The 27,400-nt window shown below is 34.2% G+C and overlaps 2 protein-coding genes across 4 annotated transcripts; both read right to left on the bottom strand.

Annotated features, from left to right (window-relative positions):
* Nucleotides 1-1,886: 1,886 nt before the first annotated feature.
* On the bottom strand, nt 1,887-2,579 carry LOC118348474. The gene has a single exon (XM_035690206.1). The coding sequence runs from the start codon at nt 2,577-2,579 to the stop codon at nt 1,887-1,889; it is 693 nt and encodes a 230-aa protein (XP_035546099.1).
* A 15,704-nt stretch (nt 2,580-18,283) lies between these two features.
* LOC108979645 (vesicle-associated protein 4-2-like) lies at nt 18,284-24,468 on the bottom strand. 3 transcript variants are annotated; one of them, XR_004797928.1, is made up of 8 exons: nt 23,978-24,459; nt 23,157-23,227; nt 22,373-22,454; nt 22,100-22,218; nt 21,076-21,153; nt 20,826-20,945; nt 20,572-20,726; nt 18,284-18,301 (listed from the first exon to the last, which is right to left on the bottom strand). XR_004797928.1 is itself a non-coding variant. In XM_018950356.2 (7 exons), the coding sequence occupies exons 1-7, from the start codon at nt 24,231-24,233 to the stop codon at nt 20,667-20,669; spliced, it is 786 nt and encodes a 261-aa protein (XP_018805901.1). In that variant the 5' UTR covers nt 24,234-24,468; the 3' UTR covers nt 20,422-20,666. The 3 variants fall into 3 exon arrangements, 1 of the variants encoding a protein (XP_018805901.1); XR_001994238.2 differs by lacking the exon at nt 18,284-18,301 and adding an exon at nt 19,559-19,836; XM_018950356.2 differs by lacking the exon at nt 18,284-18,301 and having other exon boundaries at nt 20,422-20,726; nt 23,978-24,468.
* Nucleotides 24,469-27,400: the final 2,932 nt, after the last annotated feature.

Raw genomic sequence — 27,400 nt, 5'->3', positions numbered from 1 at the left:
CTAAAAAAATATTTTTGGACCCAAATTATAAATTAAAATTTATAAATACAAAAAAAACTTAAACTCATTAGAGTTATATTTTGAATTGCCTTGATCTCCTAAGCCAACATTTATATAGGAGGCCAACGAAATATAATAGTCATACTTAAGTAATGTGAGACTTACTACTATATTAAAGTTGGCCTAGGAGGCCAAAGCAATCCAATAACTTGAATACAATTTCAAGTCCTTAATCAATTGTATATATCTATATGCAATATATTTATTTATATATAAAAAAAATTTATATATGTGGAGTTGAGCGGGGAGCAGGGTGGGGCACCGCTGGGGTCATCTCGCCCCCCGCCCTAGCTAGTTCTTCTCCCTGCGGGGCAGGGTAGCAGGGTATGAACCCTCGTTGCCCACCCCTAGAAGAAGGGGAGGTGTCAGGAGAAAGTAGGAAATGGAGAAGCGATCAAACACGCAATGCAAACATCCCTCACTACTACTGAGGCGCACACAAAAAGAGGGTCAGATAAAAGGGACAGGGTGACCACAGTTTCGGGGGTCTTTCTTTTTGAACATTTGGAGGGACTTTTTGGCTAGGTTCTTCTTCGATTTCTTCTTCAACCCCTCGAGGTGGAGCTCCAGCGAGAATATCTTCTCCAGCAAGTGGATCTCCAACTCCCATTGTACAGCGAGAAATGAGATGCAATGAGAGACTGTAAACAAATATATTATAGTGGAATCTCCCCTCCCCAAGCCCCCTGGACGTAGGCCTTGTGATGAACCGCGTAAATCTGTGTGTCAGTTTCTCATTATTTTCTCTGTATTTAAATATTGTTCACTACCATGGACATACACACTTTTTTTTTCAAAGAGTTAGAGCCACATGTTCAATAGTGGCCTCTCCCTAATTTTATTAATAAAACTCTCACTTATGGCAAAGAAAACCGTGGTAAAAACATCACACTTGGGGGTTACAAGATAAGAAGAAAAAACCAAAAACCCAAGTGTTCAAAAAAGACCTTTTCCTCTCAACCTAAGGACACCAACAAACCCAAAAAAAAAACCCCAAGTCTCTCAACCTAAGGACATACAGGCCCATTCTGTCAACTTTGAGGATCCCTTTAAGCTTATGCAGAACCTCCTGGAACGTCTCTCATGTACCTAAATTCTGATCCGAAGCCCAATGAGCAAGAAAATCTGCCCCTGCATTACCTTCTCTAAAGATATGTATGATCTTAAATACCAATGAAGAAAGAATCGTTTGTATCCTATCCTAATAATCTTCCAGGTACCATATACCACACCTTCCATACTCCAACCAATTAGCAACTAATAAAGAATCTACTTCAATCTCATTTTTTTGGATCGCCAAGTCTTTACAATGTTGTAAACCATAGTATAAAGCTCGTAACTCCGCTTCATTATTAATCCCAAAAGTCAACTCTTTAGCAAAGGCCCAAATCAGATGACCCTTATCATCCTTGATAAGTCTGCCAGCACCCATTCGACCAGGATTACCCAGAGAGCTTCCGTCCACATTCAGTTTAAACCATCCCATAGAAGGTTTATTCCACTTCACAAGGCAAACTTTTGGCCTAGAAACATCCTTAATCGGAATATTGAAAGATTGCAGAATTTTGTCGTCCCCCTCCTTAAGCTTTTTACTAGCACGCAATCGTAAACCAACCCAAGCTATAGTAGCTTTTATCGCCCTCCAAAGAGTATTCACATTAGTCAATTTCTCCTCCATGCAAGCTTTACATCTCCAAACCCAAAAGGGGCCAAGTTAAAATAATAGGAATAAGACCCAACAACGTACTTTTTTTTTATGAATGAGCTGCCCTCTGAAACCATAGCTCCATGTTAGCTTTCTTAGGTCTACTCGGCTTATAAGGCATTCACATATGTAAGGAAACTCTTTGCCAAATCTCTATTGTAATCATCCCTGTGGCGAGGACATGGTCTTGATCTTTCATACATCCCTGAGTACAACACTCACATTTTGAAACCAGAGGGATACCCAAAGAACTAATTTGTTCAACAAGACTAAGGCTAGAATTTAAAGCCTTCCAAATAGTAACCGAATATTTCTTAGGGAGAGCAGAGTGCCATATCCAGGACACCCATTTAGATTTTGGCGCACGAACACGGATACAATCCCATGCCGACTTAGATGAGAAATCCCCATTCAAATTAGGTTTCCAAATCAACACATATGCGCCTTCTTTATGCTCCCCTAGACCATCCAGAATTTCCTCCAGCTTTGACTCCCCCACCAGATCTTTTAACAAGTCCACATCCCATCCATTCTGAATTCGGCATTCTCTAACTTTTAAAGATGATTGTGCAGAGATGTCACATGACGCTACCAGAGGACCTGATTTTAACCAAGGATCTCGCCAACAGGACACCTGTCCATCCTTTACACACCACCAAGCATGACTAAGCACCTTCGGAACCATATTAATGATACTTTTCCATAATAATGAACCTTTACGATTATCCACCAACGTCACATGGCTGCCTTTGCAATACTTATATTTGAAAAAATTAGCCCATAGCGAATCTTGGGTCAGGAGATTCCAAGCCATCTTCATGAATAACGAAGATTTAACTTCCTCTAGTTTCCTTAAGCCCAGGCCCCCTTCCAGAGTCGGGGAGCAGATCTTCTGCCAAGCCACCCACTTACGCTTTGGCTTCTCATTCGAAGTGCCCCAAAAAAAATTACTCATGAGTCTATTTAAAGAAGCCACCACAGTCTTGGGAGCAGAGATGACCGATAACAAATGCACCGGAATACTCGACACAACATGTTTGCCATCCATCCAAACGACCCCGAAGACGAGTCAAGAGATCATCAAAGTAAGAAATCTTTAACCGACCAGTAATACGGGGAACACCCAAATACTTAACCGGAAAAAAACCTTCAGTAAACAAGGTCAACAACAATACATTTCTTTTCTGAGCAATTGTATAATATTTGGGAAAAAATATAGAAGACTTATCTTTACTAACCATCTGACCTGACCAATCTTCATATAGCGCAAATACATCTCTGATAGCTTTCAAGGAAGACCTCCCTCCATTCGTAAAGACCACAATATCATCAGCATAGAGTAAGTGAGAAATCATAGGAGTACCACGGGGCTTAGAGAACGGAACAATTGTCCAGTAGCAAAATTCTGTTTCAACAAACGAGAGAGAGTTTCTTCAACCAGAATAAACAAATATGGCGATAACGGATCTCATTGACGAAGATCATGATCACTAGGGAAAAAACCCTTTGCCGATCCATTCATAACCACCGAGAACCAAGGAGTCGAAATACACTACTTGATCAGCTCACAAACACGAAAGGAGAACCCAAAAATTTTCATCACATGTAATAAAAAATCCCAATCAATGATGTCATACGCCTTAAACATATCCACTTTTATGAGCATATTTCCACCTCGAACCTTCTTGTTGATCATCTAAGTCATCTCTTGGGCCAAAGTGACATTATCAAATATACTTCTTCCAGGCAAAAAGACACCTTGTTCTAGCGAGATGGTTTTGCTCAATAGTGGAGACAATCTTCGAACCAATATTTTAGAAAACACCTTATAAACGACAGAGCACAAACTTATAGGTCGAAACTTATCAAAACCTGTAGGTTGCTGCATTTTTGGGATAAGCACAATATGAGAAGCCAAATAAAATCTAGGCATCAAGGCCCCACTGAAAAAATCCCTAACTACTGCCACCACATTATTATCAACAATATCCTAACACGATCTATAGAAACCCGAACCAAACTCATCAGGGCCTGGGCTACTATCTACCGGAATAGAGAATATAACTTTTTTTACCTCTTGGATCGAAGGGAGCTGAAGGAGACAATCATTCTCCTCCTCTATAATAGAATTATGTACATACCTCGACAGATCTGGGAGATCTCTCTGTGGTCTAGCCTAAAGGAAGGCCATAAAAAAATCCACTGCTTCTAAATGAATGTCTTCCGGACTAGATAGGCACGTCCCATCCCAAAGTCTTATTTCATGAACAACAAGCTTAGTTAAAGAAGCAAAAGTCTTAAAAAACTTGGTCAACGCCTCCCATTTTTCCATCCAGCTAAGCTTTACCTGTTGTGAAAGCCTAGTTTCTTCTCTATGAATCCATAAATCAAGTTGTTCTTTAGCGACCAGTAACTCCAACTCATTGTCCTCTGAGAAACCACCTTGAAGTTGGCTTTCTAAATGATCAATCTGAGTTTCCAACGCCTGAATATTAAGCTCAGTACACCCAAAGATCCAACGATTCCACTCCTTTAGAACCACTTTAATTTTTTTCAACTTAATAGCCAAACCGAGAAAACCCATAGACACACCCGAAACATTCCATGCCTATTTAACAACATCTCGGAAGTTCTCATGCGAAACCCCATTTGTTGGGACTTAAAAGAGGAATGACCATAACAAGTTATCGGAGAATGTAGGACGAAAAACATCGGAGCATGATTGGAAGTTGTACGGGCCAGATATTTACAATAAGCATCCGATAAAGAATTAGCAACCAAGGTATTGAGCAGACATCTGTCAATCTTCAACCAACTTCGAGCTAAACCCCTCTGACCATTACACCACGAGAACTTACTCCTGGCTGGTTTCATATCTACTAAGCGACAATTATCAATGAATTCATTAAAATCATCCATAGCAGCCCTCAACCGAGGTCTACCACCTCTTCTTTCCTCCTCATTGTGAATAATATCGAAATCCCCAAGACACGGCCAAGGACTATCTTGCACAACATCCAGTTGTAGTAGCCTCTAGAGATCTCGTCTTTCCAAATAACTGCATTTGGCATAAACCACAGACACAAAGACTTGCTGAAAGTTATTAACCATAGAAATTGTGATATGTTGAGCACTAAAATTAGTGACCGAGAGCTCCATTCCCCTACCCCAAAGCACCCAAAGTTTACCACCAGCACTGTGATTCAAAAAACTAATCTCAAAATTCAAACTAGTACGCAGAATTTCCATCCTAGTATCATCTGCAAACGGCTCCACTAACAAAAGAAAATTCACCTTCAATTTCCTAACCAACTTACACAACCTTTTCCGTGAGGATCTGAGTCCACGGATATTCCAAAACATAGGGTTACAAATCATAGATCCATGCAGACGGATTTGCGAGGAACTCGAGTTGAGCTTCTAAGTTTTCTTTCACCCTTCGCCTGATGTTTTTCCTGAATAGCATCACTATCCAACGGGTATTGTTTGTTTTTACTCAGATGCTCCCAACGCTCATTATCTGGTTCTGAAACACTTTCATCAGCTGGTTCTATAACTTGCGACTCTTCAAGCAAGCTATTCGCTACCTCCGGCATATTAGGAATTGTGATCCATCCTGTAACTTACGGTTCTTTTAATTCAACATGTGCCGACATATTTTCCTGCATCATTTCATCACTCCTCTCTTCAATAACCAAGATGTTCTCTACCTCCGGCATCTCAGTAAGTGCAATCAATGAACCAACTCTCTGTTTTTGAAGTGTCTTGGTCTATCTGTTTGGACCATAAAACCATGGCATTATTCATAGGTTCTGCAACTAATTGCTCTTGGATTGTAAACAATTGTTCCCCCTCAAGTTCTTTTAAAGTACTATCCCCAGATCCGTGACTACATACACCCTGCTCTTCCTTCGAAAAACTAGGACCATCCCCCCCAAAGTTACCTAACCCATCCTCCAAACTTGCAGTAGGATCAATCACCTCCAAAGTAGGATTTTCCAACACAGGAGCCAACAACAAAGAACCATAAACCCCGAGCTTAGCGGTGTCTTTATTCACGGTTTCAAAAAGATTGTCATCTTGCTAATTTGACCACAACACCAATGTATTCATCTCAGTTTCAGTTTCCATAGCAGCCCTGTTATGATCAAGTAACACCCCCTCTGTATCCTTCATACAACTACCCTCAGGCCCATGCTCATTTACCAATTGATTCACCTTAGACCCGCTCGGAGCAGCCCCCACCGCATCGACCAGGTCAGACTCCTTAGCAATTTCCACCATCGTCTCTGTGTTTTGAGGTTTCCAAACTTGCACAATTTTCCCACTTCCTTCCAATCTCGGATCACTAGCTCTTTTAACCCCCACTTTCCTTGTACATTGATTAAAAGTATGGCCTTGAACCCGATAGTTTGAGCAAAATGCAGGGAGAGTTTCATACAACCTCAATATAAAAACTAGAACAAAGGTGAGGCATACCGATCTAAAGTCCCTTGATAGGCTCCTTGGAAGCATCCATTTCAAGGCACACTCTTGCTCCATCCGTTTTGGTTGCACACTTTGTGGCGTTGTCACGGCGTAAGAAACGCCCAAGTGTAGCAGTGATGCTTTTCAAAAACGATTCGTGATAAAAATTGGGGGGCAACCCTGGGAGAAAAATCCAAACCGGCAGCAGCGATGGTTTCATCAAATTATGTGTGCCAGTGGAAACCACGGTAACTCACTCCATCCACATCAGTAGCTTCCCTCGAAAGTGCCTTCACAAAGTCAGCTTCATTAGAGAAATGCACAAAGACATTCTGTGGTTTCCTCATAGCGGAAACCATAGGTTGAGAGGCCAAACTCCAACGGCTTCTGATAAACGCACGGATATTGTCAAGGGAAGGCCTCTGCTTGAGAAATTTCAGAACCATGGAGTACATAAATGGAGTAGTCGATCTCTCAATTTCTTCTTTGGAGAAAATCACACACAACTCACTATCAATCATTTTACCCTGACGGAACGGGACCTCAGCTTTAGACAAAGGTTGCGAAGACTGAGACACCATGTCTACGAACATTCGCAGCCGCCCAATGGTTGCCGTTGGCCCAGGACCCACTGCTGCAGCCATTCGACACACCTCATCGCACCTCTCTGTTTGTAAACCCTAACAGAGCACCAAAGGGTAAAGTCATCCAACAAAAGAACATCTATAACCATGGACGTAGGTACGGATACCGTATAGCCGCACTGAGTCATCAATGGGGGCTCCACACCTCATGGATCAAGGCCTAGCCAACGGAAGCTCACAAAGCCACAACGGAAGCTCACAAAGCCAGGTTAGTTAGCTAGAAATTGAGAAAAATCACAAACAATGATAAACTCTGAGATTAAAGTTTTAACATAAAAAAATCAATCCTCCCTTTCTGAAGGCAACAAGTCGAGTTTAAATAGCTAACGAAGAATGATAAAACTGTAATTAAGGTAAGGAAATAGAATAAAGAATAAGATAACTATGACTAAAATGTAGCCTAAGAATTCGGAATAACATCGTTAATAAAGATAAACATTACCATAAAAGAGAATTAACCAAAAATAAAAGAGTTGATTAAAGTTGACGTTTCAGAGGTAAAAAGGGCTGATCTTGGGGTTGAAAATGGGGATACACTAGGCAAAGCATGGTGACCATGACGTGCACGTCGAAGTCATAGGCGCAATTCTGACACCTGTAGCCTAAGTTATACTTAAATTACGGATGCCACCACTTCTCCTCGCCCAACCAACTAAGAGATAAATATCTCCGCCCAAGTTTTTATCTCTTCTCCCCTACTTAAGTTTCTTCGCCCAAATCTGCCGTTCCTCACCCAAATCTTTATCTCTTCTCGCCTATTTTGTATTAGTCTATATTTTCGAAGTAGTCTAGTACTTTTAACATCGCATCTGTCAGTTGAGCCTCATTGGTTTCGGATTCAGACTTGGATCTCCTGCATCAATGAGATAAAAGTTGAAAGTTGAATAAAATATTATTAGAATATTATTTTTTAATATAATTTTTATTTTATTTTAAAATTCAAAATTTTGAATTATTTTTTATATTTTATATAAAAATTAAAAATAGAATTATAATAATTATATAAGATAATACTGTAAGATAGTTTTAACTCTATCACCAAATCAGCCTAAAAATTCGAAAAATTAAAAAAAAAACTAAAAAAAAAAAAAAGAAAAGAAAAGGAAAGGAAAAAAAAAAAGAAAAGGAAAGAGAAAGAAAAAAGAAAAGGGGGTAAGAAAGAAGACCCGCCACCAAGAAGGTCGGTCGGCCTCGGAGTTTTGGCCAGACTTTTGGATGGTCCCGCTGAAGGGGACATCCACAGACTGATAGAAGTGGCATTTGTGGCTACCTCCTTGAGGTGACCGGTGGGGGGCCACACCATTGACTGAGCCGAATTTAATCATCCAAAAGTCGTCCTTTTCATTTCTTTTCAAATATTAGTTGATTCTTATTAATTTTATTTATTCCTGTTTAACTTTTAACGTTAACTTTTTATTTTCAAAATGTTTTATGAAGTGACACGTTAATAGTATATTATTTTTTCTTAAAACATCAAATATCTTTCAAATTATAAGATTTAGGCTTATTTATTGTATCTCCCATCTTAAATTTTTTCCATAATTTTTTTTTTCAAGCATTATTAAATATAAATATATTTTTAATTTTAATTTTTAATTTTTTATCTAGTCATTATTTAATTATTATAATTTTTAAAAATTTTAAATAAAACATAAAATATAATATACTTTTTCAAATTTTAAAATAAGACTAATAATAAAAATTAATATTTTAATAATATAATATTTTTATTTAATTTTTTCTCTCAAAAAGTTTTCAAAATTTAATAAAAAATATTTTATTTTAAATTATTTCACTATTTTTAATAAACTTTCCATCTCAAAATATCTTAAGAAACTCGATATTATATTGCATAGATCATTTTAAAAAATTTTCCTAAGAAAATATTTTTTTTATTAATTCGTAAATATAGTAAAAAGCATTACGTTTTGCAAGGAAAAAGAAAAAGCAAGAATGCAAGATGGAACAAAAGAAAGTTAAAAATGCCCGGTTCATATTCAAAAATAGTAATTTTCCTATTTGAGTACCATTTCATAAAAAGTTAAAAATAAAAACAAACAACAAAAACTAAAATAAATAACCAAATCACAACAAAAGATATAATAACTTAAATTAGGAAAAAAAAATGGAAAACAATTAGGAATGAGGAAAGAACTTTAAAACTAAAATACAAATATTAATAAACTAACAACAATTAGAAAAATAATTCCAAACTAAGGTGGCAATATATAAAACTATCCTTAAATCCGATACGAATACAACAGGAAATAAGCATATTTGTATTCAATATAAATGAATTTGGGTCAAAACGAATTGATCCGATAAGACACGATTAATAAACAAGTCAATTGAAAGTCAACTTGCGAAACCCGCAATCAACCAGTATAATAAGAGTAAATTCTATTTTTAAATTTTATAACTTTTTAGTCTTATATGTCTTTTTTTTATTGTTGGAAATGTGTGATATTAATATTAGTATTTAACTACATTATATCTCAAACTATTAAACTTTTTTTGTTAATATGTAATTTTAATTTATTAAAATATTATTTTCTTATATATTATTTGTTTAGATATTGAAAATAAAATATTTTATTATGAGTCCAATTGTAATTATGAATTATTTATATAGTTATCATTGTATTATATATGAATCGAAATTATTTTAATTGAGATAAAAAAATAAATATACTAGTCGGCTTAACCGACTTATATGAAACCGTAAACTGGGTGAAGTACTTGTTGTGTTTATACTAACTTAATAAAAATTAATTATTAAACGGGTTAAGCGAATCATGTTATATCATCGGTTAATTAAAACGAATCAAATTCAAATGTTAGGATTTCTCCAGTTAAATAAATCGGATGGAATTAAAATTGACTTCTATAATTTAATGCTACAACATCAAGGATTACCGCCCCTTGTGAGGGGTAAAACACACCAAACTCAAAATAGTTCTCAAGGCTCAGTCCATCAAATGACCATTACTAAGAGACAAAGGAAGAGAAAGAGAAATGGGACAAGAAAAGACATGGGGGTTAAGGTGCCAGGAGACAGTAAGGATGTTACCCGCATGATGCAGGGTGGGGGTACCTTTCCCCGCACCCCGCCCCTGGAGGTGGGGGAGGGGTCAAAAATGTCATTCGTCCCATCCCCCGCCTAGGCTAACCCATTGAGTCTAAAAAATTATTTTTGGATCAAAAAATATCTTTTTAGACCCAAATTTTAATATAATTTAAATTATAAATTATAAATTTAAATTTATAAATACAAAAAGAATTTAAACTCATAAGAATTGTATTTTGTATTATCTTGGCCTCCTATATAAAAGTTAGGAGGCCAAAGTAATACAATAGTCATACTTAAGTAATGTGAGACTTATTACTATATAAATGTTGACCTAGGAGGCTAATGCAACCCAATAACTTGAATATCATTTTAAATCTTTAATAAATTGTATATATCTATTTACAATATATTTAAATTATATATGTGGAGTGAGGCGGGACCTCTATGGGGTCATCTCGTCCCTTGTCCTAGCTGGTCCTTCTCCCTGTGAGGCAGGGTACGGGCCCCCGCTGCTCACCCCTAGAAGACAATGAGGTGTCACGAGAAAATATGAAAGGGAGAAACGGTTAGACAAGCAAAGCAAACATCCCTCATCACTATTGAAGCGCATGCAAGAAAAGGGTCAGATAAAATGGACGGAGTACCTACAATTTTGGGAGGTCTTTATTTTTGAACGTTTGGAGGGACTTTTTGGCCAAGTTCTTCTTCGACTTCTTCTTCAACCTCTCGAGGGAACTCCAGCGAGAGCATCTTCTTCATCAAGTAGATCTCTAGCCACTTCTCCTCGTCCAACCAACTATGAGATAAGTCTCATCATCCAATTTTTTATCTCTTCCCACCTACTTAAGTTTCCTCGCCCAAATCTGGCGCTCTTTATCCAAATATTTATCTCTTCCAGCTTACTTTGTGTTGGTCTATTTTCTTTAAGTAGTCCAGTACTTTTAACATCGCATCTGTCAACTGAGCCTCATTGGTCTCGGATTCGGACTCGAATCTCCCTGCATCAATGAGATGAAAGTTGAAAGTTGAAAGTTGAATAAAATATTATTTTTAATATTATTTTTATTTTAAGATTTGAAAAAATTAAATTATCTATTATATTTTATATAAAAATTTTAAAAAATTTTAATAATTATATGAGATAGTAATATAAGATTGTTTTAACTCTATTACCAAATTAGTCTAAGAATTCGAAAAATTAAAATAATTAACTAAAAAAATTAAGGAGAGGAAAAAAAAAAACTAAACAAAACAAACAGGAAGAAAGAGGACCGCCTCCGAGAAAGTTGGCCTCGGAGATTTGGCCCAGACTTTTGGGTGGTCCCGATGAAGGGGACATCCACAGAAGTGACATCTTCTCGGCTACCTCCATGAGGTGACCGGTGGGGGGCCACACCATTGAGTGACCCGAATTTAATCATCCAAAAGTCGTCCTTGCCTAACTTTTCATTTCTTTCCAAATATTAGTTAATTCTTATTAATTTTATTTATTTTTGTTTAACTTTTAACGTTACTTTTTTATTTCCAAAATGTTTTATGAAGTGACATGTTAATAGTATATTATTTTTTCTTAAAACATTAAATTTCTTTAAATTATAAAATTTAGGATAGGTTTAGAGGGTGAGATGAAAATTTTATATTTTATTTTAAAATTTAAAATATCATATTTTAATATTATTATTATTTTGAAATTTAAAAAAAATATATTGAGATTTGAAAAAGTTGAATTATTTATTATATTTTATATGGAGATTTGAAAAATGTGTAATGATGAGATAAGATGAGATGAGAATTTTGTGTTTTGTCTTGTATTCCAAACCTGCCCTAGGCTTATTTATTGTATCTCCCAACTTAAAATTTTTTATATACTTTTTTAAATATCATTAAATACAAATATTTTTTAAGTCTCATTTGGTTACACGGTCACATTGAAATGAGATAAAATATTTTATTAAAAATTAAATAAAATATTTTTTTTAATATTATTTTTATTTAAAAATTTAAAAAAAATTAAATTATTTATTATATTTTGTGTGAGAGTTTAGAAAAATCATAATAATTATATGAGATTCAATAGTTTGGTCACAAAACCAAACTAGACCTTAATTTTAAATTTTTTCATCTAATCATTATTTAATCGTTATAACTTTTTATAACTTTGAATAAAACATAAAATAGAATACTATTTTTTAAATTATAAATCAAAACTAATATTAAAAAAAAATTAATAATATAATATTTTTATTTAATTTTTTCTCTCAAATTTCTCAAAATTTAATAAATATTTTAAATTATTTCATTACTATTTATAAATTTTTCATCTCATCTTATTTTTAAAATATTCTTAAAAAAGTTTAAAACTCTGACATTATGTTGCATAAATCATTTTAAAAAATTTTCTTAAGAATTTATTTTTATTAATTCGTAAATATAGTAAAAAGCATTACCTTTGCAAGGAAAAAGAAAAAGCAAGAAGGAACAAAAGAAAGCCATACTTTGATGCTCCATTTTATTGACAACAATTTATGAGGTAATATGTGATTTGACACATATTTTAATAAATTGAGTTAAATTTTAAAAATTTAATCTGTTAAGCAAATCATCGAATTTGGATTGTTCATTTAAGGAAAATGCTATGAGCCTCGCTCAGATATCCCGCTCCTACTTCTCGCTTGACGTAGAATCCCACGTTGTAAGCATTTCAAAATTAAAAAAAGAGACCATCTGTTTGAGCAACCCACTTCTGAGAAAGCACCATTTCATCTTCAACCTTCTTCGTTTTCAGTAAACAGTCTTCAATAAACGAACCCATCAAGAAACCCATCCCGTGCTCGCACCAAGAGAAATCCAGAAATTAAAAAACAAAGCTATACGTCTCTCCATTTTATTTTCAACCTTGTTTGTCTTCAAGTAAATTAAACTCATCAATAAGGGATACTCATCCCGTGCTCACACAAGAGAAATCCAAAAATTGTTCGTCTTGAAGCTAGAAAAACCCTTCCTACCAAAAAGAAATCAGTTCCTCTTCAAGCCTCCTTTCATACGACGGCAGATCCATTTTGAGAAGAGTAATGCTACATACAGTCATGGAGTGTGCAAGTATTGTGCAGTTATTTTGAAAAAGAATAGGGTCTATTATTAAAAAAATAATTTATTTTCATGTGAGTTCTGTATTTATTCACTTTTTTTAAAGCGACTGCACGGTGCTTATACACTCATGACTGCAAGTATCATTTCTCTTTTGAGAAACCCATCCTTCCCGTCGCCTCCCCAAGCCTCCATCCCAGTGCTGGCTTGAGTCAGTTCCTAAATGACTAGGAAACCCACCCTTCCCTTCTTTTTGTTGGGTGAGGAGCGGAACAACAGAACATGTGACAGGCTTATATATTTATAGAGCTGCAGATGGTACGAGCTTGAAAAGATGATAGCTTGATTTCCTGTATATTTTTTGTAAATTCTAGAGAGAAAATGAAATGAAATGAACATCGAGATTGGAGATTTCAGTTCGGATGATGAAATGAGGAGTAGGGGAGGGGTTGTTAAAAAAAAAAAAAAAAGTGGCAAGCCACGTACAGCTAGAAGCTCAAACAGTATGGTTGAGCTGAGCGATAACTGTAGCACTGTCCTTTAATCAAATTATATATAATCGAATGTAAATAACTTTGACAATTAAATTTACATAATCGACATGAATACGATTTCCCATAGGTAAAAAAAAACAATGATATTAAGGATACAGTTGGATGTTTAAATTCAATTATTTATAAATAATAGTAAATATTAAGACGAATGATATTAAGATTGTATAGTAATTATTAAGACGAATGATTTCTCCCTCATCTTCAACCCTCCTCTTCCTTCAAGCCATACTCTTGCAGTTGGTGCTCTCAATTTTACTTCTCACTTCACGGATTGTAAACACAAGGTCCCTGCTCTCACTATTGCTAGCCCGTCGCCAACTCGCTTCAGTTGCCTCTGGATCTCTACCTCGCCATGCAGACGTCGTCCATCTCTACCCCACTGTTATGGTTCTCAATGTAAAGTGAATTAAAAATGTAAAATAAAATGACTGGGGAAATAGAAATGGATGTACTATTGTGAAATGGATGTAATCAGGAAAATGAATTAAAGAGAAAATGGTGCACTGCGTGAGAAGAGTGAAAAGCTTGTGAAGTGTTTGATAAAATGGGAAGATAAACTCAGAAAACTAAAATTGCCATGGTCTTGGTTCTCTCACAGTCACACGCCCAACTCATTGAGCTCAACAACCTGGTCTCCATCGATGAAGTCCTCCAACTCACTGCTAGTCTCGTCCTCCGTAACTAGTCTTCCTCCCTCAGCTTCATCCATGCATTCCACAGTCGCTACAAAATCAAGAAAGACCTTGAGACTCTATACCTTCGACGGCAACTTTCACTATCCTGAAGTAATTTTCGATATATAGAGAAGGGTTAAAATCGATTTTGCGAGGGGAGGTTAAGATTTCATCTGCAGATTTTATAAGCAGTTTGTTCGGGTCAAATTCGATTAAGGTTGAGTTTGGATGTTGAAATGAGTTGAGTTGAGATGATAAAATATTGTTAGAATATTATTTTTTAATATTATTATTATTTTGAAATTTGAAAAAGTTAAATTGTTTATTATATTTTGTGTTGAAATTTAAAAAAATTATAATGATGAGTTGAGATGAATTGAGATAGGTTAATGATCCAAACGAAGCCTAAGAGTTAAACCTATATTTTTCGGTTTGGGTCAGTGCTTACAGACGGGCAGGTCACTCATTTTTTGCACAGACCTACTATAAATATATATTAAATTGAAAAATATTATATTAAAAAAAATTATGAATTAAGATGAATCTAATAATTTTAAAATTAAATATTTAAATATCAACTTAAAATTAGACTAAAATGTTACGACCAAAACAGCCTAAACCCTCTCTCTGAAATTAAAAGCATAATGGGCATATGTCAATGTTCATTGGCAAACGGCATCAATATCCTCAAAATCCAAGGAAACATTGAACTCCAGAGTTTCGTTATTCAACGTCAAACATTCTAACACTCCACATTTTTTATAATTTTTAATATTATTTTTAAAATTTTTTAAAATTTTTTTAAAAATTATTTAAAATTATTTATTTATAAATATTTGATAAAAAAAATAAAAATAATGTAAAGTGTGAAGAGGATGAAAAGATTTCTGAACTCAAACCCTTGTTGTGGGATTCATCTTAGCGAATGAAGACCTCAATCTTATCTGAATAATTTAGCAGAATATTATGCAGACAAAACTCGAATCCATTGCTTTAAACATATCATCCCTACTGCAGGATTAGAGGTTTCCATTTCACAACCAGAAAATTTTCAGATAAAACTGTTTTTTTGTTTCTGTACAATACTTGTTTAGTGTTTACATCCGGACAACTCCTCATCCTCCCCGCAAATACTTTCAGCTCGCCGTCTGATCGGATCGGATCGGATCGGATCGGTCCGGTCCAGACCAATGCTACTCAGGTATCCCCGAGTACAGACTCATCAACTCCGATTTAATTTTCAACTTCATTTCGCCACGCCTTAACCCTGTCCCCAACAGTTCAAGTACATGACTCGGCGGAGAGAATCGTCGGCCTGTCTCCTCCCATCGTCTGCGTCGGAACTCCCCCAAGGCACTTCTAGATCCGATCCGATCATCCCAGATACTGGCCGTAGATCCGAGGAGTCGTTCCTAGAGAAGAACTTCCTTCTCCCGAGTTGAAGGGAATTAGCGCCGGATTTCAATTTACACCCCTGGTCTGTGTGGCCTTGCACAACTGCAACGCTCGCCGCCATCCAAACCCGATTTATGTAGTTCATTTTCTCGGATGCTTTTCCCAAACGTTGGAAATCAATTATTATCCGATATTTCGGAGTTCTAGTCTGAAGTGAGTTTTACGGGGACGAAAGGGCGTATATTTATAGGGGAGGAGGAGAGAGGAAAAGGAGTGGTTTTATGAAACCGGAAGTGGGTTTTGGGACGGGAGTTGTTGGCGAGATGATGGAACCTTTTTTTTTTTTATTTTTTCTGGACTTTTGTGAGTGGGGAGATAATGCTGGGAGATTTTATTTGTTATTTTTTATGACTACAAAGGTGATTGCCAAATCCTTTAAAAATCTTGTGTGATTTATTTATTTTATATGTTGGAATATGATCTGCTGAAAATCGAAAAACTCTTTAAAAATAAAACTCAATAAAAATTATATAATTTAATTGATGAAATTTTGGCATACGAACAATTTTGTATTAAGTCATTTTAATTATATTTATAATATTATTACTATTTATTTATATATAAAAAATTATTCATTGTATTTTTTTTTAAAAATTAAAAATATAAATAAATTATATAAAAATAAAATTATAAATTAATATCATTTTATAGGATTTGTTATAATTATTTTATAATAAAAATAATTTTATAATCTGATATATCATATTAAATAAAATTATTTTATTAATTTATTTTGAATAATAATATATATATAAATTCTAAATATATAAACCTTAATTCTTTTATAAAAAAATAAATCAAAAAAAGTAAGAGAGACAATATATTTAGAAATTATTACTAACTTAATTTATTTGTATATTCGAGAGGATAATTGTAAAAAAAAAAAAAAAAGTCGCTGATACTCACAACGCTGAAAAGAAAAAGATACTCAAACACTGTATCAATAATAATTGCAGTATGGTTTGTCGTATATAGGACTAGGAGGGGTTATTATTATTATTAATTAAGCGGTAGATGGGGGAACAGGTGGCGGGCTTATCTTAAAGTACGATCATGACTCATCTCCATCTATCCAATGGGATCGCTTCAGCATTGGGTCCCACACCCACACCCACTACTCACTGTCACTGTCTTTTTCCAATTTTTATTTGTGCCATGTCCCCATTCCTAAAGTTGTTTGTCGTATTTTCGTAGGGATAATCTTGTCCTTTTGCATTGATACAGCTTGTCGCATGTACGAGAGAAACATGTGGGAAGGTGAGGACACCTCCCGATGACATGTATTTTTTTTTTTTGAATATTCAAGCTTTCATCATTAATTTAGCTGATTTAGCTGATAGACATGTATAAGGGTAGGGAACGGGGTATCACGTGGGCCGTGGGGTAGAGCTGATAGATTGATTAGCAGAAATGTTCTGCATTTCGAATTGGAGACTAAAAAAATGTGGATTTTTTTTAATTAATTTATTTAGTAATTAAAAAAATATTTTTTATTAATATTATGAATTTTTTAATTTTTTTAAATGTTTATGATGATTTAAAAACTACATAAAAAAAAATAAAAAAAGATAAAATAAAAAATAAAATATATTATTCGATAATGTAATTCGGATTATTTTTTCAAAAGAATACTGCTACATGTCCGAATTTAAGATCTAAAAAATATCTCAAATAGAGTAAATTTTTTTCTTCTTTTTTAATTTTTTTATATATATTTTTAATTATTATAAATATTTTAAAAATAATATTTTTTTTAATTATTTAATAAAAAACATTTTTTAAATTCTGAATTCGAACTTTTCTCTTTTCGAAACATGTAGCAGGGCTCATAGATTAGACACCCTCGCACCAAAATAAAAGTAAGTAGCAGTGGGAGGACATCTCTCTCTCTATGTTCTCTCCAAAAGGGATAATATTACTCTTCCCTTTCTCTTTTACCGCTTAACTTTACTGTTTTAATTTTTTAATTTATTTAATGATTAAAAAATATATATTTTAATAATATTATAATTTTTTATTTTTTAAAAAATATTTAAAAATATTAAAAAATACATATATAAAAAAGTAAAAAAAATAAAATAAAATTTTATAATTAACTGCAACCCCAACGATGGTTGGGAGTGGTGAGCGTAGCAAGACTCTTCAAAAAATTAAAAATTCAAAACCCCTATTTTCGATTTGAGACGTGCTACATCAATCGCTCCCAACTCTCGCTGGAAGTTATCGTTAAGTAAATTTTATTTTTTTTTACTTTTTTTACATGTATTTTTTAATATTTTAAAATATTTTTATAAAAATAAAAAATTATAATATTATTAAAAAATATTGTTTTAATCATTAAATAAAAAAAATATAAAAAATCACAATAATAGAATAAAACGATAAAAATAAGTAATAAGAGTAACATTTTTCTTTCGGTTTCGGGGAGGGAGGAGCTACTCTAGCGAGTCTTCTTGACCTCAAATCTTCAAACTGCGCGCGGGGCCGGTGGCTAGTTCTCATTTGGTGTGGTCGGCGATTGTGGCTTTCCATGTCTAGTTCTCTTTCTCTTTGTGTTCCTGAGAGATAGTGGAAGTGGAGGTCTCCTACAAAATACAACAACCAATCGATTAACTTGTTGGATCGAAACAAACTGCATTTTGCGATCCTTACCTCATTGCCCATTTCGCTTTTATTTTACACCCTCTCCTTCCAAACACTACAGTTGTTCAAAAAGAAAAAAAAAAAAGGATAGGATTCTAAAATTTTACTTCCCTACATATATGGGAAATATTTTGGAATATTATCAAATGGAATATTATGGCAATGTCTGGTACAAGAATTTGTATTAGAGGAATGCTATGCATTAATTATTAATTATTTTTATATTTTATATTTATAATTTATTTTTTTCATATAATATGAAGGCTTTTTTTGTAAGATATGGAATGTAAAATAATGAATAGTAAATAATAAAAAGAATTTTTTATCCAAAAAAAAACTCAATAGAGTAAAAATCCTCCATTTAATCAACTTTTTAACTGGCCATAAAAATTAAAGTACATACTCTAGAAAGAAAAAAAGAGAAAAACACTGGCCACGTGGCCTGTACTTGAATATTTATATCGGTATTTATAATATTAATTAATATCTCTCTCGTTCCACAAAAAATGGATTCTCCACCAATGGCTTTTGTATATTATTCCCCAAAAGAAAGTTCTCGGTACCTATACTATACCCATTTTAGTTTAGGAGGTAAGATACTAAAGATCTTCCCCTTTATCCTACCCATTATCATGTCTCTTTCTTGATTATTAAATTAAGGTTAGCTGAAGATATGCTGGTAGATTTGATTCTCTCTCTCTCTCTCTCTCTCTCAAAGCTAAATAAAATTATATTATTACAAGAAAAGAAAAAGGCTACACAAAATCACAACAAAAGACTTAACACCTTATTGGAATATTGAATGCCAGCATGCCAAAATGTTAGAAGATCCTGCCCAATTCCTTCAATGGGGATGGGAACGAACAGGGAAGAGGGAAGGGGGAATGGGCACTATATTAATAATAAAGTATGCCTCAAAGTTCAGGTGAATATATATGATTAACTTGTCCCAAAAATCTTAAATTAATAAAAATATGTGAATTCCAATATTTTACTCTATGTTCTAATCCTCCTCCTGATGAGTAATTTAGACTCTTATTTAATAACAGAGCTTTAATTAAAAAGCTTAAGAGCCTCAATGGGTTAATTAAAGTAAGGAATTTAGATTCGGTAGGTGCTTTAGAAGGTTAGTGTATAGTTGGTGGGATTCCATCAATTCCAACTAATTAACAAATCAAACATGATTATATTAATCTTCTACACATATTTCCACCTAAGCTGCCTATGCATTTTAGATCACTTTGATATGGTCAACCCAAGTAATTAAATCACAAAACTGACCACGTTTCCATCTAGTGTATTATCCATGATCACTAAAAGTGCTCTATGCCAGCAGAGTTGGGTACACATCAGTGGTCACTTTGATGGGAACAAATAATGCCAAGCATACTTTTCATGTCTGCATTCCAAATTCTCTTGTTTACAATCTTCTAGTGTTTATCATCAATGTCTACTGAAAACGCCCATATGGAGCCCTCTGAAAATAGGGGAATGAAGTAAACAGATGGGAGACCATGCATTGAAGGACAAAAAGGAAACAATATAAGATGTGAATGGATATAGCATGGCCATCATATGAGAACTGAATCAACACTTCTCTATTGATATATTGGATGAATCCAATATTGAGTATAACAAGTCCTTAACGAAAAAAACATATCAATATCTGAATGTTCCTTCCTACCCTTTTCTGCACCCAAAAAAAAAACAAAAAATGGAATTGGGAACATACTACTGATATATTTTACAAACATGTACTGTTTCGAAGTCATAATATTGAGTTGTATATATAATCGAGCTGATTTCTGGTTTTGTAATACACCAAACATAGTATGAGAGAGTGGTGAATAGGACTCCTTACTGTTTCAAAAAGAGAAGTTCTTACAATAGACAATGATTCTACGGGATTGAAATTGTAACCCCGACTAGTCATTTTGAAGTACAGACCAGGGTGTAACTTGAACTTTCCTTGAGTGCTATGGACCATCTTGTGCTTTTAATTATCGAAGTAAATGAGGGGGGATACCAACCATAAAGGAGGAAGATGATTTGGAAAACAGTGTGGGTGAATAAATGGGGATATGTTTGCATAAAATCAAGGGAAATATATTCAATATTCGACAATTCAATTCTAATTAAAATCCTGCTATCTACAAGTAACATGGACGACGCCCTTAATCAAGTATTTTAAAAGAAATACAATTTTACTCACATCTATGACAACTTCTGACAGCTTCTGTTGCTTGCCTCTACCTCCACTTGGAAAAACAAAAAAAAGTCCACAAAACATGAGGAAACAACAGTACTTTACTTTGAATCCACCCCTTCAACCTGCTGCCGGGCAAGGTATCTTTCCCTCCGTTCTTTCTACAAACAATAGACACAGAGGGCAGACTGTAAGATTTATGGAAACAAAAATCATAAAAGGCTAGTCAGACTCAAACCCATAATTATTTATTGCCTCACCCATTCATCTATAACAAGTCCTTCCCCAACAATTCGAGGACCTGTGTCTTCTGGGGGTTTCTTGCATGCTTCAACTGCAGCCTCAGCCTCAGCCAACTGCCGCTTAAGCTTTTCCAGGGCCTTAAGCAAAGGATGTATGAATTTATTGAATCATTGTGAATGTTGTTAATTATTAGGATTGACAATGGAAGCACACCCAGAAAATAAGAGCAGCCACATGACTGAATAAATACATTTCAATCTTACTTACAGGGCTAGGACGTTCCGGGTCAATGAAAACTACCCGCAAAACTTGCTCAACAGCTGTGTGATCCCTTTGCTCATCAAACTGCATGTGTCATACATCACATTTTCTTCAACATCTAAATAATTTGGTGATCAAAAGGGGAAAAATGAAGCATTGCTGCATAGTGGTCTCAATTTCTAATAAGGAAAAAAAGAACACAGGTGTTGTTCTAACTATGCTTTTCAGAATAAACAGGCAAGTCCAGTTTACAAAAGAATCCATTCAACATAAAAGTTTACTTGATCCTTAAATATTTATACATTTCTATATATATTATGCAGATTGTTGGATGTAAGGTTATATGAGACAGATGATAATAACTAGAATAATCCCAATATAATTCATACTATGTAAACACACATGGCGGCACACGTATTACAACTCAAGTGACAAACAACTTTTTTCATTTCTAGCACGATGCATGGTCTGGTTCTAGAATGATATTGTAGATGTTTGCAAATGAATTGCTGCACAGCAATATCATTCTACAAAAGAGGACAAACAATTAGGGAAAACATTGACAAGGCAAATGAATTCGGATTTGCGTGAACATTTTGTAAAATGAGTTGAGGTATCTTAAGAATAACATGAAGAAGTCATAAACTATAAAATCCAAGGTAAAATAAAGGTCATAGACATGCATGAAGCTCCTAATTTTACTTCATCCCCACTTATCAAAAAAATTTAGTGCAGCCCTAACATACAAAACCCACATAGGTATCAAAAGAAAACCTATTCAAACAATTTCCATGTTACCAAATTTTCAAAAATTTAACATTTTTTTTTATCGCCTCTACTCAACAAACAGCAAGTGTAGTTCTAGCGACCTAGCAATACAATTATACAGTGATGATAAATATAATAATACAAAAACAATTAAGTCAGGAACAAGATCAAGACATTCCACATAAGTGTACATACCAAGTAGACATGACAAGTTGAGAGTAAATTAAAATAAACAGCAAATCGAAGGGCCAGCAAGATATACCAGTTCTGGTACATAGTCCATTTCACCTTTCACCTTCAAGCTCATGATTTTGAACTTAACCTTGCTCTTGTGATCTATCGATTTCTCATTGTTCTCAGGAGGCTCAACAAACTTAAAAACTGTCACTCAGGTAAAAAAAATTCAGAAGAGGAACTTAATATAAACAAACACAGCATATTTTTCATTAATGCAGCAAGAAAGTACCAAATGCCAGGAGAAAGAGGAGGAAGGGGGCGGGGGGGAATGAGGAAGAGAACAAGAGAGCTGAATTACCTGTTGCAATTATACTTTCACCAGGAGCAAGTACACCACCTGGAGGACGCATATAACAACTCTTTGGTGCAGTTGTTTGGAACTAAAACAACCAAGGTCATTAGATTGTCCTGTCCTAGTGGTAACAGAAATTCTGACAAATATGTCTAGAATAATAATAAAAGAGAAAAGGAGAAAATAAGTGATCTGCAGTAATGCTTCTTCTTCTTCTTCTTACTTTTTTTCATCTTATAGTGAAGTCGAGCACTGCTATACAACAGCCAAAGCTTTCACAACATATATAGGCAGATTTGCGATAACCAACATATAAACGCTTTGTGGAAAAAAAAGACTACTTATCATGGACTGGTATTAAAATTATTTTCCTAATTCTAACCTTGACTTTTTCAGAGACATCGCACTGAACTTTTGCAAATCTTTCTATACAAATCTCATCAAATTAATAGAAGATATTAGAACTATCGACCCTTAAAAATGGTAATAGAAGATATTGGAACAATCAACCCTTAAAAATGGTAAATTATTTATTTATTATGACCTAACATACAGAAATTTTTTCACACAGAGCTCCAATGTGATAGGTACTGGTCAAAGACTGAATTGACAAACTGGTCACAGCTAACAGCCAGGTTCTAGAACATGTTGAAGTAATCATGGGTATAGATGACACTTATAAAAAAAAAAATCATAGGTATAGATGACTGTGCAACACACGCAAGTACTTACAGGAAAAAAGTAAAGGCAATGAAGAAACAACCAAAATAAATAATAGAATTGTACATGCCTTGAAAGCTACATGAGACTTGCAGGTGTTTTTAATCCCAACGGCACTCTTGACCTGCTTTCCAGGTTCATCTTCATGCGTAATTGAATTGAATGAATCAGTAGTGAACGTCATGAATGCCGCAATTAAAATAAAAATATTAATCGAAACAATTCTGTTATCAACTTCATGAATGCCACGAGCCCTGATGGATTAACAAGAGAATCAAGACTGGCTGAGCCAAGTTACTCCAAAAAGAACACTTTGAGCCGCAAATTAAAAAATGATTATTTGTCTAAAACAATTCCAATTATTGTAATTCATACAATAATAGTGCTATATGTAATTACACTTTTACTTGTATAGTTTTCTGTTGAAATTCAAATTTTGAAATTCAAAATTTTATAATTTTCAGCATATTGATATGTGGAGAAGTTTTTCTAAAGTACATTTAGTATTTTCTTTTTCATACAAACTACCAAACCACCCAATGGAACTCATAAAAAAAAAAAAAACAAAGAACCTCTCTTCTAGAAACCAAACTAAGACGATCCAGATCAGCAAGTGCGAAATAAATCAAAATTTCGTTCTTTTTCATGTTTTATACATATGATTGAAACCTAATTCGACAATTAAGCGATGTATAACTCAATCAACTCTCTCAGAAATACAAACAAATTCCTTGTACACGCTGTCCACACAACAAAGAATTTCAGCTCCTTGAGATTCTTTGAAGCAGACCCAGATTTGCAATTAGCAAAAGAAATCAGTCTAGCTTCACAAATGGGCAAATCATTAAACTTATTAAAAGGTAAATAACTAAAGAGAAAAAATAGTCTTACAGGGAAAGAAGAGCTTGTTGGGTGGATCAAGCCGGAGCCTCCTCCGGGAAGGAAGCAGAGACTTGGCCATAGACGAAATGGCATTCGAAGAATGCAGGCTCGACCTTTCAACTGCTTGATGAATATGACTCTGACCAGAAACCGAAGCAGAAGCAGAAGAGGAAGAAGACGAAGCAATGCTCGTGTGCCAAAACGGAATTTTACAAAGACTCCAAACCTTCACGTCAACAACTGATCTCTCACTATCAACGGCCATTTCTACAAGATGAAATCCGACCCACCACAAACTTGCTTTGGGTCTCTGCCGGAGCTGCTTCTTGCAAAGATAAATTTTGTTCTAGTTTTACCTTGAGCTTGAGACACAGATTTGCTTTTTATGTGAACGCTCATTAATATATGGCGGAAAATGGCCTTTCAACAGTGTTTGTTTTCGTTTTCTGATTTGGCGTTGGTTAAATTTTACTCTCTGAGAGATGGTTTGGTTATTCGGGAGCTGTTTCGACTTGGAGATACATCCGAAAAGATAAAATGAAAGTAAAGAATTAAATAAAATATTAATTTTTAATATTATTATTATTTTATAATTTTAAAAAATTATAATAATTAAATAAAATGAGATGATTTTTTTTTTTCAGCTATACTGGTGATAGCTTTTTGGTTGGGCGGGCATGCTATTTCTCGGATCTTAAAGTTTGGGACTTTCCTCTATTTGATTGGTCTGTTTGAGATCCGATAAATATGAGACTCTAAGATTTTATTTTTCATTATTTATTTTTTAAATTTGAAGGATTGTAACGTTTATTTTTGCTGTATTGGTTTAGGTCTCCATTCTTTTATATTGTTTGCTCCTTTAATTTTTTAAAGGATTGGATATTGATGTAGATCCCATTATGAGCTAAGTTCGTAGTGTTAAATTTGATCTGTATCCTACATTAGATATGGATGCCTGATGTTGGATATCTTTCGTAGAAGAGAGAGCAGCTGCACAAGAATGCCAGAGCATTGACCATTTTCATTTTTACGTTGAAGCAACAATAATACTATTTTCCAATTTTCGAAAACTCAAAATCATAGATGATGATAAAGTGTGATAGATTGAAAACGTTATTTCACGAAAGAAGCAAGATATCACCGTGAAAAGTAGATGAAGTGATAATATGTGATACGATCCACATGAATTAGATATGAGCACAATATGAGATTAACGGGTTTGAATTTGATATAAATGGATTCAGGTCAAAATAGATTGATCCGTTAAAACACAATTAATAAACGAGTCAATAATGAGTCAACCTGATTAACTTGAAATTAATCCACAACAATCCATTTAAATTTTATTTTAAAATTATAATTATATTATTATTGGGTTGTAATATTAGTATTTTTCAATATGTTTTTATTGTAGAGATTGTAATTCGAAACCTATGCATATATCGTTTATTGTTGGATTTGTAATATTGGTTTTATTATAAGTTAAAATCTGAAAAATATTGATATTTTTTGTTAGTAGGTACGTAATCTTATTGTTCTTTTAGATGTTGTGGTTAATAATAAATATATATTTTAAATTTTATGTAAAATTATGTTTATCGGGTTAAATGGGTTATGCGAGTTAGTTCAACCCATTTACATGAAGCGAGTTGAAATAAGTCGTGTTGTGTTGATCTATTTCTAATTAATTATTAAACGGATTAAAATGGGTGACACGACATAACCCGTTATTTAAATGAGTCATGTTAGAGTTTGAACGTTTGACCCATTTAACTTAACGTGTCGTGTTCTGATTGACCCATATAATCGAATATCCATGACTTGATATGATACGAACACGAACCGTTAACAAGAACTACCACCCCTCATGCAATAGGTATTATTGAAATAACTATGCTATAGGTACCCGCCGTTGGGTACCTTTTGTGGAATCGGTTGACGTGGTTAATGCCACGTCAACCGATATTATTTAAAAAAAATTCGATTTCAGAAAGAAATCAAACCCATCTAACCTAGTGCTGAACTCATTTCGTAGCAAAATTGTTTGCATCTCAGCTAACCCATCTACGCCAGAAGAAACTGCGAGAACTTGTCGTCTTCGTGCCGTCGGTTGAGCATTGGCCATCAACTTGATCCTCTCTGTGATGTCGAACCCATCTAAGCATTGACCATCAACTTGTCTTGAAATTGGGCTAGAAGAAACTGTGAGAACTTGTCGATGGAGGAATCTAGGTTTGAAAGCTGATGAGTCACATTCTCAAGGGATAAATTGGCCATTGAGGAATCTGGGTTTTTAGAAGGTGTATCATCAACTTTGGCATATAGAAGCAACTGTTTGAGAATATTCATCCAAAGCAATGCCCATAGATTGAACTGCTTCTTTGAGACAATGTTTAAGCTTAACAACAAAATTAGTAATAATTCTCTCCCCCACTTCCCACTCAATAGGCGAAGCAGTCTGAAACAGTAAGTAAAGATAGATAAGATTCCAATTTCATAAAGAAATTGGGATGCATCATATGTAAAGTCAATAAAATTACCTCATTTTCCCTTTTTACACTAGCTAGAAGGGGAACAAGAAGATTTGAGGAAATTTCTTCACTTTCATCTATGACCAAGGTCATAATCGTTTCCATGGTTGAAAATATAGTGTGTGGTTGGTTGGACCTTGAGTTGACCAAGAACAAATACACAAATTAGACATGGAGAATACGCAGGAGGGTTAGACTTTAAAAATACCCAGTAAGTTGTGATTTCAATTGCTGTGTTATGTGCGAGAAAAAAATATAGGGTTCCATTTCAGAAACCAGAAATCAAAATGGTGCAAACGCACCGTTTCATTAGCATCTAAGTGGCATCTCGGGTACGCGGAGATTCCCCACCCCGCTTGCAAGTAGACATTTTGTTATTAAAATTGCACAACCCACTTGGCCTACGAAAAATATATGGGGATGATCAAATTGAAAGCCTTGGGTTCATTTGAATCAACCGGCATTCTATTCTCCTCTTTCAACTTTTAACTTTCGTTTAATTACTCAATTCATTTTTAAGATTCGGCTTTTGCTAAAGAATGGAAGATGGTCTCTTTTTATAATTGAAGAGCATCATGCTAGACCATGATATGTTCTGATGGCATAAATCTTGTGGTGTCATTAAAGATGACTACACAAAAATGATGTAATAGTAAAGATGCCTGAATGGCAATTATGAATTTTCTCGTAAATAAGAGGAGGATCAAGATTCCTTTAAATTTTTATTTGAATTTGAAGAAATCAAGAAGAAGAGATCATGTAAGCATATGGAGTTGGTCTTATAGTATTTATGAGTATTTAATGTTGCTCGAGGCGAATCTACATTAAAATCAATATATGTTGTAGGACTTATTTCTTATATTTATGTTTTTCTAAATAAAATTCCCAAATTCAAATAAAA

This window comes from Juglans regia, chromosome 1 (assembly GCF_001411555.2).
Source record: "Juglans regia cultivar Chandler chromosome 1, Walnut 2.0, whole genome shotgun sequence".
NCBI lineage: Eukaryota > Viridiplantae > Streptophyta > Magnoliopsida > Fagales > Juglandaceae > Juglans > Juglans regia.
Note: the sequence above shows the minus strand (reverse complement) of the source record. Positions and strands in the feature narration are given on the sequence as shown.